Source organism: Erpetoichthys calabaricus, chromosome 9 (genome assembly GCF_900747795.2).
Source record: "Erpetoichthys calabaricus chromosome 9, fErpCal1.3, whole genome shotgun sequence".
Taxonomy (NCBI): domain Eukaryota; kingdom Metazoa; phylum Chordata; class Cladistia; order Polypteriformes; family Polypteridae; genus Erpetoichthys; species Erpetoichthys calabaricus.
Genome location: NC_041402.2, coordinates 188,094,533 through 188,114,806, shown reverse-complemented (window position 1 = coordinate 188,114,806; position 20,274 = coordinate 188,094,533). Strand labels below are relative to the sequence as shown.

The 20,274-nt window shown below is 44.9% G+C and overlaps 2 protein-coding genes across 2 annotated transcripts in view; one reads left to right on the top strand and one right to left on the bottom strand.

Moving 5' to 3' along the window:
• The window catches only part of adamts13 (ADAM metallopeptidase with thrombospondin type 1 motif, 13), a 570,965-nt gene that overhangs the window by 134,596 nt on the left and 416,095 nt on the right, over positions 1–20,274 (bottom strand). The window lies entirely within an intron of this gene.
• Positions 303–2,808, top strand: ier5l (immediate early response 5-like). Its single transcript, XM_028808652.2, has one exon. The coding sequence runs from the start codon at positions 466–468 to the stop codon at positions 1,327–1,329; it is 864 nt and encodes a 287-aa protein (XP_028664485.1). The 5' UTR covers positions 303–465; the 3' UTR covers positions 1,330–2,808.

Here is a 20,274-nt window from a genome sequence, read left to right as displayed (position 1 = left end):
AAAACCCTGCAGAGGGCTCGGAGTCGGCGACTCTGCCCAAAGTTTTCGGAGTGGAGCGGCGCAGCCCGCACGCCTCGCTCTGCCTGCCCTACTTCTGCGATCTGCGAGGCTCTCGTGAGAACATTCCAGTCTGCTAAAGTCAGTCCGTTCGGTATTTGAATAGCACACAGGAACCGCCGCTATCTGATTGGCCGGCCGCCTTCCTCCCGGGCGCGACAGCCGTCGTCAATCACTACTCGCACCGCCTTTCTATTGGCCGCGCGAGCAGGGGGCGGGTTCCGGAAGGTGGTATATATACCGCGGCCAGCGGAGCAGGCTGGTGATTCGCTCCCTCGCAGAGAAGGGCGCCTACAGCGGTGTTCAATGGTTTCCTACCCGATTCCCGTAAAGCACTCCCAGCACAAACCAGCTAAAGCTCTGTAGAAGTGTGCGGATACAAAAAGTAAACAAGTGCAAGCAGCCCTCATGCTCAGCGCCATGGAGTGTGCGGTGGACGCGCAGAGCTTAATTTCCATCTCTTTGCGGAAGATCCACAACTCCCGGACGCAGCGAGGGGGAATCAAGTTGCACAAGAACCTGCTGGTGTCGTACGTGCTGCGGAACGCCAGGCAGCTTTACATGAGCGAGAAGTACGCGGAGATCTACAGGATGCAGCAGTACGAGGAGGTGATGACCGTCTGCAACGAGATCCAGGAGCTGAACCCGCTGGAGGAGGAGGTGATGGAGCCGGCGAGCCCGTGTCCCAGCGCCACGCAGGCGGTGGCAGCAGCAGAGGCGTCAGTAGAGGAGCTAGCGAAAGACCCGCCGGTCGGCACTTTCTATCGGAGCTGCTGCTGCACGGCGGCGAGCTCGAACGAACCCGAGGAGGATCTGGACGAATACCCGTTGAGCAGCTGCGATTTCTCTCCTCCGGCCTGCACCAGGACTACCGTGCTGGACCTTGACACGCATGTTGTGACCACGGTGGAGAACGGGTGTCTGCACCAGGACTGCTGCCCCTGCCAAAGCGCCGGCTCTCTGGCGCCGGCGCCGCCGAGGAAGCGCAAACCTGACTTTGGCTACGACGCGCCCGAGCTGCCAGACTTTGCCCCTTGTAAGCGGGCGCGTTTCGAGGACTTCTCCTCCGCCGTCGCCTCCAGCACGGTGACCGCGGCCACGGAGTCTCCGGAGCCGTCCAACATCTCGAACCTCATCTCCATTTTCGGCTCGGGCTTTACGGGACTAGTGAGCCGACAGGCGGACTCGGAGCAGTCGCTCAACGGACAGTTCTGTAGTAAGCAGGCGCTGGCCAGCCTTGGGGCATGGACGAGAGCCATCGTGGCGTTTTAATCGGGACACTTTGTACTACAAATCTGATATCTATGGAGTGTGTGAGTGTGCGAGTGAGTGAGTGCGCGTGTGCCGTGGCGTCCCGTCCGGGGCTTGTGCCCCCCGGGAGAGGCTCCGGCTGCCCTTGTACTGGAAGAAGCGGATTGTGAAAAATGGACGGATGGATGAATATATAAAGAAATTGTACAGAGTTTAAACAAATGGACTTTATTTTTGCTAAAAAACAAGTCATATTTAAATTTTAAACAGTTTTCTTTTGTTATAGTGGGGAGGGTGGGTTGTGATACACGAGGTGCCGATTTTCTTTTTCAAAGCTAAAATGTCTTTTGTTAATTATTTTCAATTTTGATTCTGTAGCCGCTGCCTTAACCAAACACTACATTGTTTGCAGACCCTATGAAGTGCTTTGCTCGATGCTGGTGGACGCCTTTGTGATTTTTATTTTATTTTTTTCCCCTCATATCGTCCCTTTTTTAAAAAAATCTGCAGAGATAAAATAGCCTTTATGGAGAACAAGCTTCCTCCGGTGCTGTCATTTCATGCGAGGTCCTAACGGGAATTGGGGGGGGGGGGGGGGGGTGATAAAGTTGACAACTGGAACTTTAAACCCCCCCGTCTCCCCAAGACCCCTAAAAAAAAAAAAGCGAAGCGGTTTCACCGGTCACGTTGCGAGTGTCGAGGTGTGGATGTTGCGCAGTTTTAAATTTTTTGAAAGAATTCAAATTTTGGGACAGTTTAACAAACGAGCTTAATAGACTGAATGGTCTCCTCTCGTTTGTCATTTATTTTCTTACAAAAATCAAATGGACCGAATCCGCAGGCATTTTCTTTAAAAAGAAAGCCACCGTGACTCAGAATGAAGCCGCATTTTTTTTTATTTGGGAATATTCTGATCTAACTTTTTTTTCTTGCTACATATTTTGTGAAAACGTGCTGCTCTAGTAGGGGGGAAAAAAAATATACCAACCTGGTTCGAGGTTTTTTTTTTTTTTTTCGTGGGATTTGTAGTCCATTTGTGTCAATTTTCCCATCAGACTCATTAGATTGGAAGAACGAATTAAACTGCAGCTCCCATGATGCACAGCGAGAGAGCCTTTTAATCGAAAACTTCAAGTAATAAAGTGGAAGTGTTGCCCTCTCATCTGTTCTTTAAAAAATAAATAAATTAAATTTCAGCCTTCATGGTAGGAAAAACAATCATAATTCCAGTAAGATTGGTCTTGTGAGGTTTTATTTTACCTTTTTTTTTTTTTTGGTTACTCCTTTTGTTCTAAAAAGGAAAAATCCTACAATTTTGCCATACGTTATTTTTTTTTTTTCCAGAGTATAATAAGCACTATGTGTATTTAAATACGTACGTTTCATATTTTGGTTTCTATGCCTGTATTTTTGTGCATATTGAATTAAATGTATATCACCGGGTAAAACTGTTTGAAATATTTGTTTAAATTTATAATCTTAATAAAAAAGTCAAATTTATTTTTGGTTGGTTTGCATTTGACTTCATGTTTAAGGGTTGCCCCTATGCTCTAATTCAGTTTGGTTTTATATAGCGCCTTTCAGTGATGTGACCCGGGTAAAAACGCACGGATACATTTGATCCCTTCTTATTTATGAAAGTGTGGGTGGTCACGTGGTTGCCTGGAACAAGGGGGGGGGGGTGGTTGGCAGACAATAAAAGACCCCCACAGACCCGTGCCATGTGGTCCTGAGCGCTGTGACGAGTTCTCGGGTAAAAATGCAAGAACACATTTGCCAAACTGACCCGATCTGATCCACTTTTATGAAAGCATGGATGAGATTTCAGGTGGCAAGACCCCCTTGGAAGTAAGAGTGGGGGGGTGGGTGAGGTTGTCCAGATCTCTACAGACGCTCAAGTGTTCAATCCCATCCTCATATAGCAAGGAAGGTTATACAGGGGTCCCTTTTTGTTTTACTGGAGACCACCTTTTTTTGCACGCCAACCGGGCTGATGACTCGCGCCGCCATCGTTTTTGCTGTTTTTCGTAGAGGAATAAAAAAGGAAATTTCTGGATTTTCAACAGAAGTGCCTCATGTTACAAGAGGAGGAGGAAGCTTTGGAGGGAAACTCTCCAGCTGGAGGCCTAACGCAAGGACACCGTCAAGGAGAACGAACGAGTCTCCGTGCCGGCCTCCTCCATGGAGGAGAATGAGCCGCTAACGGCCCCGAGAGTGGCGTCGTCTCACTTCAGCAAAGTTATTCCATGAAAGGTGGCCTGGGCAGCGCGTGTCTCCCTCATCTCGCACATCCTCCCCTTTTTTTAAGGTCCTACAAATGTTAACCTCCACACACGCGCCCGATCTGAGATGCGCTGCTCCTCCAGGTGGACGCACGCGGACCCTCAAGTTCTGCAGCGCCTGTCAGCTCTTGAAGTTTCTGCCCTCACGTGTCCTAATAGTTTACTGCTCTTTTCTTCTCTCTCGCTCTTTTTTTTTTTTTCCTCGTCAATCCCCCTTCTTGCAGTTATCACCGCTCAGTGCCACTTGGTGGTGTTCTTGAAAATCGATGAATGGAGGAAGAAGGCGGCGCAGAGCTGCAGCAGCGGCACCTCCGGCTGACCTCGGCTCAGCGCCGCTGCTTCTCGTTTATTTCTTTTCTTAGGAGTCTCAAACTCCGTGAATATCCGAGCCACAGAAGGTCATGCCGCTCTAACCGAGAAGATTCCCTTTTGGTGTTGTGTTTCTTATACCGAAAAGACCGAAATCGCCTTTTCTTTATTTTTCCTCGCCGAATCCCGTTAATGTCCTCACAATGCCGCTCTAAGCAAACGTTTTGGTGCATTTCGCTTATAAGAAACGATCTCCTTTTTTATTGAATCTTCACCAGAGAGCCTTATGCTTTTTTTTAAGCTAACACTTTATTTAATGATATTAAATAAAAGCAAAAACAATAAACAACGCGCTTTATCCAACATTTGACATCTGATGTGTTACATTTATTTTTTTCAGGTGAAGTGATTTGCTCAGGGTCACACCGTAATACATGATATAATCCATCCATCCATTTTCCAACCCGCTGAATCCGAACACAGGGTCACGGGGGTCTGCTGGAGCCAACACAGGGCACAAGGCAGGAACCAATCCCGGGCAGGGTGCCAACCCACCGCAGACATGATATAATAACGCAGTTTATTCATATAGCGCCTTTCCTCTGCACAAAGCGCTTCACACAAGTGGGATTTGAACCCACAACACCAGGCTGACATTGCATTTTATTTTTTATTTTTTACTACTTAAGCCGATCTAACCTTTTGGTGATTTTGCTGATAATAAAAATGATTTTTTCCGTGACTATCCTCATATTTTAACTCTGACCTATAAGCACACGCGCATTCGGTTCTTGCTGTATTTTGCATATAATAAAAGATCGAAATCGGTTTTTTTTTTCTTTATTATTTCTTCCATACCATAATGATCGGGTTGTGAAGGCAGGCTGCACCTGACTGTGAAATGCTGAGAATTGTTTTTTTTCCTTAAAGCTCCTAAGCCACTTTCATTTTTGTTTAAATGCCTCGCGGAGATTAAGTAATAATAATAATGCATTTTATATAGCGCCCATTCCATGCTTCGCGCGCTTCACAAAGAGAAAACTTCAAATTAGTTCACTGGAAAAATAATTATAATAATGTATTTTATCTTTACTGCGGTGGGTTGGCACCCTGCCCAGGATTGGTTTCCTGCCTTGTGCCCAGTGTTGGCTGGGATTGGCTCCAGCAGACCCCCGTGACCCTGTGTTCGGATTCAGTGGGTTGGATAATGGATGCAGGGCCGGATTTTCCTATTGGCTAACTAGGCTTCAGCCTGGGGCCTCAAGATCAAGAGGGGCCTACACTCAAATTGTTAGCAAAATTAAAATGACACTATTCTAAAAACAGTGAACACTAAAACACTGAACCGAAAATAAGGAGAAATTCTATGCATATGACTAATAAACAAACATAAAAATGTATTGGTTAAGATCAACGCGTTTTACGTATTTTATTATCTCTCATGTAATTTACAAACTTAAAAATGGAAGGTGAAAGGGCCTCATAAGTGGAATAGCCTAGGGCCTCTTTTCATATAAATCCGGCCCTGAATGGATGGATGGATTTTATTTTTATAGCACCTTCCACATGCTCAAAGATGTTAGAATACATTCGAAAAGATCCAAAAAGAAATAAAAGGAAGATCAGATTAGTAACGCTGAATACAAAAGTGACTAGAATATCAGAACAGTAATGCCGTTTATGTATATAGCGCCTTTCCCTTACTCGAAGCGCATCACAAAGAGTTCCATGGGTACAAAAGAAATGATCTGATTAGTGCAAAAGTGACAATAGTATAAAAATCAGTACGGCATTTTATTGATATAGCGCCTTTCCGATACTCAAAGCGCCTCACAGCGGGTACAACAGAAAAGCTCAATGGAGTAACACCGAATACAACATCGATCATAATTAATATAGCGCCTTTCCCTTGGTCACAAATATTCAAAAGGGGACAGAAGAAATCAAAGGAAAAAGATCAAATTATTAACCCTGAATACAAGAGTGGCCAGAATATAATAAGAGTAATGCATTTCATTTATATAGCGCCTTTCCCGTTCTCAAAGCGCGTCACAAGGAGGCCAACGGGTACAAAACAACAGATCCGTTTATTTGCGCTGAATACAAACGAATGTCAAGACCTTAAACACCGAAAAGCAGACGAATGCACGAAACACAAAGTCCTGAATGAGAATAAGAGAACAACACGAAGGAAAGAACAACAGCACAGTGGGCGAGAAGCGGACCGGGGGCCACGAATGTCGTTTATGTGAGGTCACGTGCTGCAGTTACCTCGACCGGGCTGGGGGGGGGGGGGGGGGGGGGGGAAATAGGACTTAACTGAGGTGGTCGTTACTTTAAAAAGACCGCCCGCTCATAAAATTCCCCGGTTCTTTAGTGGCACTTTACTGGGTGCTGTGACTTCTTATTGCGCGTTATTCTGGTCGGGGGGGGGGGGGTCTCTGCCCATGAAGTTGTTTCTTTGGGCTTTGTGAAGGTTCCTAACATGTGAACACAGCAGAAATCCGCAAGTCCTGAACTGAGTCTGTGCAGTAAGCGTCCTTCAAAATCACAAATCTGTCCATTTACGGAGCGTGTTACGGGTCTGATACTTCGAGGGTCTTTTTGGGTGGTTGGCCTCTTGATTTGTAAGAGCGCGCACTGGGACCACCTGGTCGCACCTTTCAGTCACTTCATATCCCCCCCCACCCCCCGTGATGAGACCCCAGCACAGCACAGGCTTTGTCTGGAGCTGTTGAGTCTGCACAGTCGTGGAGGGGCTTTTCCTTTCTAGGGTCCATCTGCTTGCTTTTCCGCCGCGTCTCAACGCCCTAACAAAGGGGGCAGTAAGTGACAAACAGATGCGCTATACTGCTGCGCGCGCCCGTTTTAAAGGGTTTTGTCATTCCGCTTATTTTAGAATTCTAACATACGGCGAACTGGACGATGAGATCACCTCGCCCGGCTTTGTCTTTCTTTATTATAAATCTCCTCGATTCCTCACGTATGAGGCCCCATTCACCGGTTCGGTGGGGCCCGGAGTGCTTTGTTGGGGGGGGGGGGGGGGGGAGTTAGAAAACGAGCTCGCCGATGTGACATTTCTAAATCCCTGCTATTTGACACACTGCACAATTTCTCGCTCGCTTCCCGTTTCGTAATCTCGTTGACGAGAGACGCGCTTTAGCAAAATGGTGTAGGATGAGCGCCCCCTGGCGTGCGACCTCAGTCATTGAACGCGGCTTGCCGGCGCCGAGGCTCCAGTTCTTTTTAACGCGTTTGTGCGTCGAGGCAGGCACGCAGTATAGCGCCTTTACGAAGTTGGCAGACCCCCGTCACTTCGTTCACATTTTGTTCTCTTTCTGCTTTGTGCTAAAATCTTTTCATTTTCACAACAAGCAACACTCACCACCCCAGCATAACTAAAGCGAAAAGAGGAATTGTTGTAAAATTCTTATAAATAATAAAATAACCCTAAAATATTCCAAAGACACAAGTATTTGGACCCTTCACTCAGCACTTCGCTGAAGCCCCTTTGGCAGCAGTGCCAGACTGGAGTCTCGAGGGTCTGATGTCATAAACTTCACACGTCTGGATTTGGGGGGTTTTCTGCCATTCTCCTCTGCAGATCCTCTCCAGCTGTGTCAGGCTGAATGGGGACCACTGGTGGGCAGCCATTATCATCAGTTCTCCCCCCTGAGATGTCCCACTGGCTTCAAGTCCAGGCTGTGGCTGGGCAGCTCGAGGAGGGTGACAGAGTTGTCACTCAGCCACCCCTGTGCTGTTTCTGCTTGGTCCTGTTGAAAGGCGAACCTTCACACCAAGTCTGAGGTCCCAAGAACTCTGAGGAGGTCTTCATTAAGGGCCCCTCTGGGCTTGGCTTTGGTTCAGCTTTCTCACGCCTCACCTAACTATAGTACAGGTGATGAGTGGTGCCCGCTGTCCTCCTGACATGACCCTAATCTTGTTTCTCATGGTCTGAGAGAGCGTTAGGTGACTCTTTTGCAAATTTCAAGTGGTCTTCCAGGTAGAGATTTCTGAATGGCCACTGCCCCATAAAGTCCAGCTCAGAGGAGTACTGGAGTTTCTTGTGTCTCCACACAGGCATTCAGGAGCTCAGCTAGAAGGGTCATGATGTTATTGGTCACCAAGGCCTTTCTCGACTGTTTGCTCAGTTTGGTTGGGCGGCCAGCTTTAGTAAGAGTCACGGTCATTTCAAACATCTTCCATTTAAGAATAATGGAGGCCACTGTGCTCTTGGGAACCATCAATGCCACAGCCTTCCCAGATCTGAGGCCTCGACACAATCCTGTCTCTGAGCTCAGCCGGCAATGCCTTGGACCTCACGACTCAGCTGTGGGACCCTCAACAGACAGGTGTGTGTGCCTTCATTTATTAGGGATAGATGGATATGGAAGGCACTATATAGCTGATAGATAGATAGATAGATAGATAGATAGATAGATAGATAGATAGATAGATAGATAGATAGATAGATAGATAGATAGATAGATAGATATTTTAGTATAGTCGGCAGGATCACAGATTTGAAAGGCACTATATAATAGATAGATAGATAGATAGATAGATAGATAGATAGATAGATAGATAGATAGATAGATAGATAGATAGATAGATATTTGTATAGTCGGCAGGATCACAGATTTGAAAGGCACTATATAATAGATAGATAGATAGATAGATAGATAGATAGATAGATAGATAGATAGATAGATATTTGTATAGTCGGCAGGATCACAGATTTGAAAGGCACTATATAATAGATAGATAGATAGATAGATAGATAGATAGATAGATAGATAGATAGATAGATAGATAGATAGATAGATAGATAGATAGATATTTTAGTATAGTCGGCAGGATCACAGATTTGAAAGGCACTATATAATAGATAGATAGATAGATAGATAGATAGATAGATAGATAGATAGATAGATAGATAGATAGATATTTGTATAGTCGGCAGGATCACAGATTTGAAAGGCACTATATAATAGATAGATAGATAGATAGATAGATAGATAGATAGATAGATAGATATTTTAGTATAGTCGGCAGAATCACAGATTTGAAAGGCACTATATAATAGATAGATAGATAGATAGATAGATAGATAGATAGATAGATAGATAGATAGATATTTTAGTATAGTCGGCAGGATCACAGATTTGAAAGGCACTATAGATATATAGATATTTTAGTATAGTCGGCAGGATCACAGATTTGAAAGGCACTATATAATAGATAGATATTTTAGTATAGTCGGCAGGATCACAGATTTGAAAGGCACTATATAATAGATAGATAGATAGATAGATAGATAGATAGATAGATAGATAGATAGATAGATAGATAGATAGATAGATAGATATTTTAGTATAGTCGGCAGGATCACAGATTTGAAAGGCACTATATAATAGATAGATAGATAGATAGATAGATAGATAGATAGATAGATAGATAGATAGATAGATATTTGTATAGTCGGCAGGATCACAGATTTGAAAGGCACTATATAATAGATAGATAGATAGATAGATAGATAGATAGATAGATAGATAGATAGATAGATAGATAGATAGATAGATAGATATTTTAGTATAGTCGGCAGGATCACAGATTTGAAAGGCACTATATAATAGATAGATAGATAGATAGATAGATAGATAGATAGATAGATAGATAGATAGATAGATAGATATTTTAGTATAGTCGGCAGGATCACAGATTTGAAAGGCACTATAGATATATAGATATTTTAGTATAGTCGGCAGGATCACAGATTTGAAAGGCACTATATAATAGATAGATATTTTAGTATAGTCGGCAGGATCACAGATTTGAAAGGCACTATATAATAGATAGAAATGTGAAAGGCACTATATAATAGATAGATAGATAGAGTGGCCAAACAGAAGCTTCTTCCCCCTCACTGGATTTTGTAATAAGACACCTAGGAGATCCTCAGACTGTGAGAAAGATGATTCTGTGGCCTGATGAAGCCAAGGTTGGACTGTCTGGCTCCACTTCTAAGTCTTATGTCTGGAGATACCAAGCACCGCTCATCCCCTGCCCAGTGCCATTCCAACAGTGAGGCCAGGTGGTGTCTTCAGCAAGGCCAGGGTGACTGGTCAGGTTGAGGGAAAGCCGACAGGAGCAAAGTCCAGAGACACACTTAATGAAGACCTGCTCCATCGTGCTCTGGATCTCAGACTGGGCCAGAGCTTCACCATCCAACAAGACACAAAGGAAAGCCAACACAGGAGTGACTTGGGGACACCTCTATGAATGTCCTTGAGTGGCCCAGCCAGTGTCCAGACGTAAACCCAATTGAACCTCTCTGGCGAGACCTAGTAACAGTTGTCAACTGATGGTCTCCATCCAACCTGGCAGAGCTTAAGAAGCTCTGCAAAGAAGAACGTCAGAACATCCTCCATGTTAGCTAACTGTCAGCTTTATACAAATGAATGGGAGTGAACAGTCTTTGGCTCTTTAATGGCAGTCTGCTAGGTGGTCTTGTTCCTGGCAGACTCGCTGCTTAAAATAGAACTGTTTCATTCTGGTCAGGGATCTTTGCACATGAAGCTGGTTCTTTGGGCTTTGGTTGGTTACAAAATGCACTTAAATGGGAAAAACTGGGTGACAGAACCAGAAAGGCTGAGAAGGACTGGTCTAGTAGACTACAGATGGTGACCCATCAGGAAGACCTGAACTCATCTTGTGTCACTACATGCAGTTGAGAGTCCTTTTTAAAAATCGGGAGCCCCCTGGGATTTCACAAATCTGTTACTGTATCATCCATTCATGGAATCTGTTACGGAATTCAACAAAAGGTTCCTTCTGGACCTTTCACGTGGATGATTCTTTTGGAAACCTAAAATGTTATCTCCTGTGGCATCGCTCTGAAGAACCTGACATTTCTTCTCGAGGTGACAGACACCCGTCCAGATTTGGCTTCCGACACTCGCTGACGCGGTAAATTCCAGAACAGGTGGCTGTCGGTCTCTCCTTGTGGTCCCGTCGATTGGCCAACTTGGAGCCTGCGCAGTCAGTTAAGCTGGGGCGTCCCGTCCAGTGCCAGTTCCTGTCTTTGGCCCGTTTTGCTTACTGTGAGGAAGCTTCAGAGAATTGATGGGATGGAGAAGTGAGGTTGCATTGAGATGGTGGTGCAGATGAACGCGTTTCGCGCCGCAAGCCGCTCTTTCCTTTTCCCCGTTTAAGATTTATTTATGAATTTATTTCGCGCCGTGTCTAAACCGTCTTTTGTTATCTTCCATTTCCTGCATGGATGGATTTAAATGACTGTCGCCTATCGATATGCCTCCTTATAAAAAGTACACAGTGGCATTCCAAACGCATTCGTACAAAGCGCACAATCGGCGGTAAATCCAGATAAAAATAAAATGACAATCGGCCGACGAAGAAAGCGACGCTCATTTTCCGCAGCTTTAAGCGCATCTTTATTTTTTGCTTGCATCACGTTGGCTGTGCGATGCGATCCGTCAGGTATAAAATATCAGCAAACAGGCGGGTTCGTCCAAACCGTGAAATGAATTCTCTATAGCGCCTTTCGCGATAAGCCCGAGGACAATCACATTGCGAACTGCTGAGTTTACCCGCATTGGAGTTAAAGAGCACAGCTTGGACGGGGTGTCGGAGACCCCGATATCACTTTAGAGAAACGCCCCCAATCTCCACCCCAAAAGAGCACCGCAAACTCCCCGGATCGGCCCAAATGATAAGCTAAGTCAGGGTCGTGGGGGATCAGAGCCATCCTGGCAGCATCGGACACAAGGCAGGAACCAGCCGTGGATGGGATGCCAGTTAATCATGGGGTGCGCACGCGCACACACGGAGCCACAGTACAACCAGCATTTTACTAAAGAGCGCATCATCTGTAATGGTAGATGAGGAGATAAAGGAAGAAAAACCCGCAAAGTCACAAAGAGAATGTGACAAAGTCACACAAGTAACCAGGCGAGGCTCCAGAGGGGGGACAGGTGGGCATTAAGACGGGCTATGCTCTCCGACATGCTGTCTGGTATAATGTTACTTGTTGGATTTTTTTGGGACTTTATCACATCATGTTCCCCCACCCTAGGATATGCAGACAGCAACCCATAATATTTTAGTCGGGAGTGACGGCTACAGATAACAAATGGCGCAGGATCAGAGAATGAGATGCTGTGGCTGTGAAACAACAGTGCTGTCTGCCAGCCACACAGTCATCCATTTTCTAAACCCACAGGGTCACGGGGAAAGCTAGAGCCCACCCCAGCAGTCATCTGGTGCAAAGCAGGAAAAAGCCCTGGACAGGGTGCCAGCCCACCAATGGATGAACACACACACACACACACACACACACACACACACACATCCATCTGTGCATCTTCTAAACTTGGTTAGACAAATAAGGGGAACAGGGAAGCTGGAGCCCACTGCAGCAATCATCATACACACGTCTAGATAGATAGATAGATAAATAGATGGATAGATGGATGTGAAAGTCACTATATAATAGATAGATAGATAGATAGATAGATAGATAGATAGATAGATAGATAGATAGATAGATAGATAGATAGATAGATAGATAGATAGATGTGAAAGTCACTCTAAGATGGATGGATGGATGTGAGTCACTATTAAATAGATATATATTAATTGTAGTATAGTTGGTAGGATCACATTACATTGATAGATAGATGAAAGGCACTATATAAAGGATAGATAGATAGATAGAGTGCATCCGGAGAGTATTCACAGCGCATCACTTTCTCCACATTTTGTTATGTTACAGCCTTATTCCATAATGGATTCAATTCATTTTTCCTCAGAATTCTACACACAACACCCCATAATGACAACGTGAAAAAAGTTTACTTGAGGTTTTTGCAAATGTATTAAAAATACAAAAACGGAGAAATCCCATGTCCATAAGTATTCACAGCCTTTGCTCAATACTTTGTCGATGCCCCTTTGCAGCAATTACAGCCTCAAGTCTTGTTGAATATGATGCCACAAGCTTGGCACACCTATCCTTGGCCAGTTTCGCCCATTTCCTCTTTGCAGCACCTCTCAAGCTCCATCAGGTTGGATGGGAAGCGTCGGTGCACAGCCATTTTAAGATCTCTCCAGAGATGTTCAATCAGATTCAAGTCTGGGCTCTGGCTGGGCCACTCAAGGACATTCACAGAGTTGTCCTGAAGCCACTCCTTTGATATCTTGGCTGTGTGCTTAGGGTCGTTGTCCTGCTGAAAGATGAACCATCGCCCCAGTCTGAGGTCAAGAGCGCTCTGGAGCAGGTTTTCATCCAGGATGTCTCTGTACATTGCTGCAGTCATCTTTCCCTTTATCCTGACTAGTCTCCCAGTTCCCCACAGCATGATGCTGCCACCACCATGCTTCACTGTAGGGATGGTATTGGCCTGGTGATGAGCGGTGACTGGTTTCCTCCAAACGTGACGCCTGGCATTCAAACCAAAGAGTTCAATCTTTGTCTCATCAGACCAGAGAATTTTCTTTCTCATGGTCTGAGAGTCCTTCAGGTGCCTTTTGGCAAACTCCAGGTGGGCTGCCATGTGCCTTTTACTAAGGAGTGGCTTCCGTCTGGCCACTCTACCATACAGGCCTGATTGGTGGATTGCTGCAGAGATGGTTGTCCTTCTGGAAGGTTCTACTCTCTCCACAGAGGACCTCTGGAGCTCTGACCAAGTGACCATCGGGTTCTTGGTCACCTCCCTGACTAAGGCCCTTCTCCCCTGATCGCTCAGTTTAGATGGCCGGCCAGCTCTGGGAAGAGTCCTGGTGGTTTCGAACTTCTTCCACTTACGGATGATGGAGGCCACTGTGCTCATTGGGACCTTCAAAGCAGCAGACATTTTTCTGTAACCTTCCCCAGATTTGTGCCTCAAGACAATCCTGTCTCGGAGGTCTACAGACAATTCCTTTGACTTCATGCTTGGTTTGTGCTCTGACATGAACTGTCAGCTGTGGGACCTTCTATAGACAGGTGTGTCCTTTCCAAATCAGGTCCAGTCAACTGAATTTACCACAGGTGGACTCCAATGAAGCTGCAGAAACATCTCAAGGATGATCAGGGGAAACAGGATGGACCTAAGCTCAATTTGGAGCTTCACGGCAAAGGCTGTGAATACTTATGTACATGTGGTGTCTCAATTTTTTTATTTTTAATAAATTTGCAAAAATCTCAAGTAAACTTTTTTCACGTTGTCATTATGGGGTGTTGTGTTTAGAACTCTGTGGAAAAAAATGAATTGAATCCATTTTGGAATAAGGCTGTGACATAACAAAATGTGGAGAAAGTGATGCGCTGTGAATACTTTCTGGATGCACTGTATTATATACACACACATCCATAATGGTCTGAACACACCAGAATGAATAAAAAGCAAAGTAAATGTAAAAAGAAAGAACACTTCCAACTTATCAGTTCCAGTCCCAGTCCTTGTGAGGCGCTATACAGGCCTATTGTTGGTGTTTCTTGACCCACTTCAACTTCAGTCCTCAGTGTTTGTGTGTCACAGACAGGATGTGCAGCTTTGTTCATCATGGCACTCCGTCTCGTCTTCATTCTCTCCTTCACTACAACCTCCGGTGGGGTCCAGGGTGTGTCCCATAACTGAGCCTGCCCTTTTTAATGAGCTTGTTGATATGGTGGTCCTCTCTTGAAGTGATGTCACCAGCCCAGCACTCCACTTGGCTGTCACAGAGTTGTAGATGATGTGCAGGACGTCACTTCTGACATTAAAGGAGCGCAGTCTCCCAGTCCCTCTGTGTTCTCAGACCAGTCCAACTTGTCCCTGATGTGGACCCCGACTACATGCACTCCCTGAATAGTGACCGGTCAGTTCTTTGGTTTTGCTGATGTTGAGTTGCAGTCAGATCTCCAAGTTCTCCCCTCCGCTGTCTCGACTAGGTGACCTGACCAGCTGTTATTCTTGTAGTCAGAGGTGTGCAGAGTGAAGAGAGAAGTAGACAGGCCTGCTCCTTATTGTGTTCCAGTGTTGCTCACACAGTCCTTGAGTCTCTCACACACAGGGGTCCATTATCAGGACCCCACAGGTTCATCCACCTGCATATCTCGGAGGTGACCCCTTAACAGAGATGGCTGGGTGGTGTTGAAGAACCTCATCCTCGCAGTGTGGCTCGCCTCATGGGGCAGTCAGATATTTTTCCATCCTCCAGTTCAGTCTTTATCTGATTGGCGGTAGACCACCTGCAGCGTGCCCGAGGACCACCCTCTCAAAGGTCTTCACAATTCAGTTGGCCTCCTCGCTTCTCAAATGTCAACTGAGTGTTGTTAAAAGATGAGCTGATGTGACCAACTGGTACACAGGGGTCAGGGGTCCGGGGGGGGGGTCCCCACTGTTTTAAATGCGTTCAAATTCAGAACACGCAGATATTTTTCAAACCACAATAACATTTCTCAGTTTCAACATCTGACAAGTTGTCTTTGTTCCTTTTGCAGTTAAATACGTGTGTTTTACCCGATTTGTGAAAACAGGGTTGTCCCCTGGTCCTGCTCCACTTGTTCCCAAACTGTCCCCAGACTGATCATTACTCAGTTATGTTGACCTCCTTTGTAAGTCACTTTGAATAAAAGTGTCTGCTAAGCAAACAAACGAAGTGTTAAGGGGCACCAATGGACTCTGTCAGCTTACCTGTAAGGCCCCTCGTGACAGACGTCTTGTTCAGTCCCTACCCAGAGTCGCGGTGTGACCCCCCACGCGTGTCCCCTACAAAGCCACCAAAATGGAGCACCTGAGACGTGTCCCGCTCTACAAACTCACAGGACCCACAGAGGCTGACAACCAACCTGCCTGCCTGCACTTACGTCACGGAGATATGGAGACAAGTCACAGCGCTGCCAGCTCTCCTGAATGTGACCAGACAGGATTGACAAACGGCAAAGCCAGCAGAGTGACAGGATGAGTCGGCCTGAACGCCGGCAAGTCTCGGCGTATGTGAGCGGCGTGTGTCTGCAGGCCCGTCGTGCCATTCAGCTAGTCAGACGCGTCGTCGGGTTTTTATCTCTTAACACCAAAACACGGGCAAATATGTGGACTCGGCTGACATGGAGCCCAGTCCAGAAAAAGAAATCGCATTTGAGAACGGCAGGCGACACCATAATAACCCGTGAGGACATAGTAGCCGTGTCTGTGCTCCTCAAATCGAGACAAAAATCACAGACACAAAACTACTGAAATGCTGGCATGGCTGGGATCTTGGGAGTTAAAGTTACCTCATCTGGTTAGGCGCACACTTGAACTACAACAGAGACCACCCAACAACCAACGACTGACAGACCCCATCAGCGGACGCCCTACTTACCTCACCCGAGTTGTAATCGTCTGCATGTGTCAGCCCCACAAGCCCACCATCGACTCTGCTATTTATTAGAGGACATCGTGAAAGGCCTTAAAAGAACACGGAGCCGACTAATAGAGGGGCTCCTACCTTGGGATCCATTTTGTTTTGAGATTCTGCCCCCCCATGTAAGCCCCCTCAGCACATTGTGCATTCATTTCATTCCACATTCACATGCGGAGTGGTGGCTCTGAGGCTAGGGATCTGCACTGGCACTCGGAAGGTTGCCAACACAGAGGATCCTCCTAAACCCCAGTATTCCGTTATAAACAAATTGAACTGTTTCACTAGGATAGATTTACAGCGGGCACGGAAAGTATTCAGACCCCCTTCAATTTTTCACTCTTTGTCATATTGCAGCCATTTGCTAAAATCATTTAAATTAATTTTTTCCTCATTAATGTACACACAGCACCCCATATTGACAGACAAAAAAAAGAATTTTTTGAAATTGTTGTAAAAATTGAAGGGGATCTGAATACTTTGCGTACCCACTGTACCTGATTTACATAAAATAATTTCTCAACTGAGACCCTCCACCTGTGCCCTTGACCCAATACCAACAAATTTTTTCAAAGAAGTATCGGGCGTGCTTATTGATAATGTTCTTGACATAGTAAATTCGTCATTAGATACGGGGGTCTTCCCAGACTGTCTTAAGACTGCGGTAGTTAAACCCCTACTTAAGAAAAATAACCTCGACCCTTCTGCTCTTGAAAATTTTAGACCTCTCTCTAACCTGCCTTTCTTAAGTAAAATTCTAGAGAAGGCAGTCATTATACAGTTAAATGAGCACCTCAATAAACCTGCTATTCTTGATAAATTTCAGTCAGGTTTTAGAACAAATCACAGCACAGAAACTGCACTCGTTAAAGTAGTAAATGACTTGCGGGTAAATGCAGACAGAGGCCATTTATCTGTTCTCATCCTCTTAGATCTGAGTGCCGCATTTGACACCATTGATCATAATATTCTTAGAAATCGCCTTAGTCAATAGGTGGGCCTCTCTGGCAGTGTCTTAAATTGGTTTGAATCCTACCTTGCAGGGAGAAAATTCTTTGTTAGTTGTGGTAATTATAACTCAGACACATGATATCCAATATGGTGTTCCACAAGGCTCTATCCTGGGTCCGCTGCTCTTCTTAATCTACATGCTTCCATTAGGTCAGATTATCTCAGGGCACAACGTGAGCTACCACAGCTATGCTGATGACACACAGCTGTATTTATCAATAGCACCTGATGACCCCAATTCTCTTGATTCACTAACACAATGTCTGACTTGTATTTCAGAATGGATGAATAGGAACTTTCTCAAGTTAAATAAAGAGAAAACTGAAATCTTTGTAATTGGCAATAATGGATACAATGAGGCTATTAGAAATAAACTGGAAACATTAGGATTAAAAGTCAAAACAGAGGTAAAAAGCTTAGGGGTAACCGTTGACTGCAATCTGAATTTTAAATCGCATATTAATCAGATCACTAGGACAGCATTTTTTCACTTAAGAAACATAGCAAAAGTTAGACCTCTTATATCATCGAAAGATGCTGAGCAATTAGTTCACGCGTTTGTTTTCAGTCGACTAGATTACTGTAATGCACTCCTCTTAGGACGACCCAAAAAAGACAGAAATCGTTTGCAACGAGTGCAGAATGTAGCTGCTAGAGTCCTTACCAGGAAAAGAAAATCCGAGCACATCCCTCCAGTTTTGATGTCACTACACTGGTTACCTGTGTCATTCAGGATTGACTTTAAAATTCTGCTTATGGTTTATAAAGCCTTAAATAATCTCGCTCCATTTTATATATCGGAATGTCTGATGTCTTATATTCCAAATCGTAACCTCAGATCCTCAACTGAGTGTCTCCTTAGAATTCCAAGAGCAAAACTTAAAAGAAGTGGTGAGGCGGCCTTCTGCTGTAAAATCTGGAATAGCCTGCCAGTAGGAATTCGCCAGGCTAAAACAGTGGAGCACTTTAAAAAACTACTGAAAACACATTACTGTAACATGGCCTTCTCATAACTTTACTGTAATTTAATCCTGATACTCTGTATATCCAATTCATTATAATAACTATTCATGGTGGCTCTAAAATCTGTACTAACCCCTACTGTCTCTTCTGTTTCCTTTTCCGGTGTCCTTTTGCCACCACCATCTACTCAAAGCACCATGATGTTCCAAAAATGATGGATGGATTAAAAGCCTTCTGTATGACCATCAGCATCAAGTGACTCTGTGAGGACCCTAACTACAAAGAGGACTATTTCATTGATGTTAGGTAGAATGCCCAGAGGGGACTGGGTGGTCTCGTGGCCTGGAACCCCTACAGATTTTATTTTTTTCTCCAGCTTTCTGGAGTTTTTTTTTGTTTTTTCTGTCCACCCTGGCCATCGGACCTTACTCCTTTCTATGTTAACTAATGTTGTCTTATTTTAATTTCTTATTTTGTCTTTTATTTTTCTTTTCTTCATTATGTAAAGCACTTTGAGCTACTTTTTGTATGAAAATGTGCTATAGAAATAAATGTTGTTGTTGTTGGTTTGCCAATAGGGACTCTGCTCTGTTGGACCCTTGAGCAAGAAGGCCCTTAACCTGCAATTGAATAGTGAGAAAAGCGCTACATAAATTTAAAGAATTATTATTTCAATGGACACTATGAACAGTCCTACTGCACATACAAACAGTTAAAGTGTGTCACACACGTGCGCATGGGAGGCAGCTAAAGGGCTTGAGTGACGGCAGTTCTGAGGCATGCTGGGAGGTGGCAGAGTTCACTGACTCTTTTTCTCCCCATTCCCGGGAGATTCCATCTGGCTCTCTTGACGTCACTTCCGGGACCGAGCCAATGGAAGGAGACCTTACCGGCTCCGGCCCCTGTGATGTCATGTCCGGGCTCACACCAATCATGGGCCCGATTCCTTATGACCTCACTTCCTGTCTTCCCCTTTAAAAGCCTGCCCCTTTTCCCCGATTTCCTCAGTCTTGTCTTGGACTCTGTTGTGAGCACATCAGTGCTGTTTTCAAAAAAGAACGCAATTTTGCAGCCAGGAGAACAAATTATATGGGTGGCTGCTCCAAAACCTTTATCTGAGTATGTCTCGTTATTGGGACAAGTGATAAGATAGGCGACATCAGAACCTTAGGACAATGCAGACGAGAACAGGCCATTAAGGCGCACAGAGCTCGCCAGTCCTGTCCACTTCATTCTTCCAAAAGAACATCACGTCGAGTTTCGAGGGTCCCTAAAGTCCTCCTGTCCACCACACTACTTGGTCACTTATTCCAAGTGTCTGTGCTTCTCTTGTGTTAAGAAAAACGTCCTAATGTTTGTGTGAAATTAAATCTTAACAAGTTTCCAACTGTGTCCCCGTGTTCTTGATGAACTCATTTTAAAGTCACCGTCTCGATCCACTGGACTGATTCCCTTCATCAGTTTAAACACTTCAGTCAGGTCTCCTCTAAATGCTCAGCTCTTTAAATCTTTCCTCATAACTCATCCCCTTGTAGCCCTGAATCAGCCTCGTCGCTCTTCTCTGGACCTTCTCTAGTGCTGCTATGTCTTTCTAGTAGCCTGGAGACCAAAACTGCACCCAGGACTCCAGATGAGGCCTCACCAGTGTGTTATAAAGCTTGAGCAGAACCTCCTGGGACTTGTACTCCACACATCAAGGCACTATATAACCTGACAGTCTGTTAACCTTCTTAATGGCTTCTGAACACTGTCTGGTAGTCGATAGCTTAGAGTTCACTGTGACTCCTAAATCCTTCTTATAAGGTGGACTCTCAATTTTCTGACCGCCCATTGTGTATTCAAACCTCACATTCTTACTTCCTATGTGTAATACTTTACATTTACTGACATTAAATTTCACTGTCCAATAATCTGCTCAAGCCTGTCTGCTGTCCAAGTCCTTCTGTGATTATATAACGGATTCCAAGTTAATAATAATAATAATCCATTACATTTATATAGCGCTTTTCTC

What these genes read in the sequence shown, in the direction of transcription:
- ier5l (XM_028808652.2), top strand. Translation starts at nt 466, where the DNA reads ATGCTCAGCGCCATGGAGTGTGCGGTGGACGCGCAGAGCTTAATTTCC.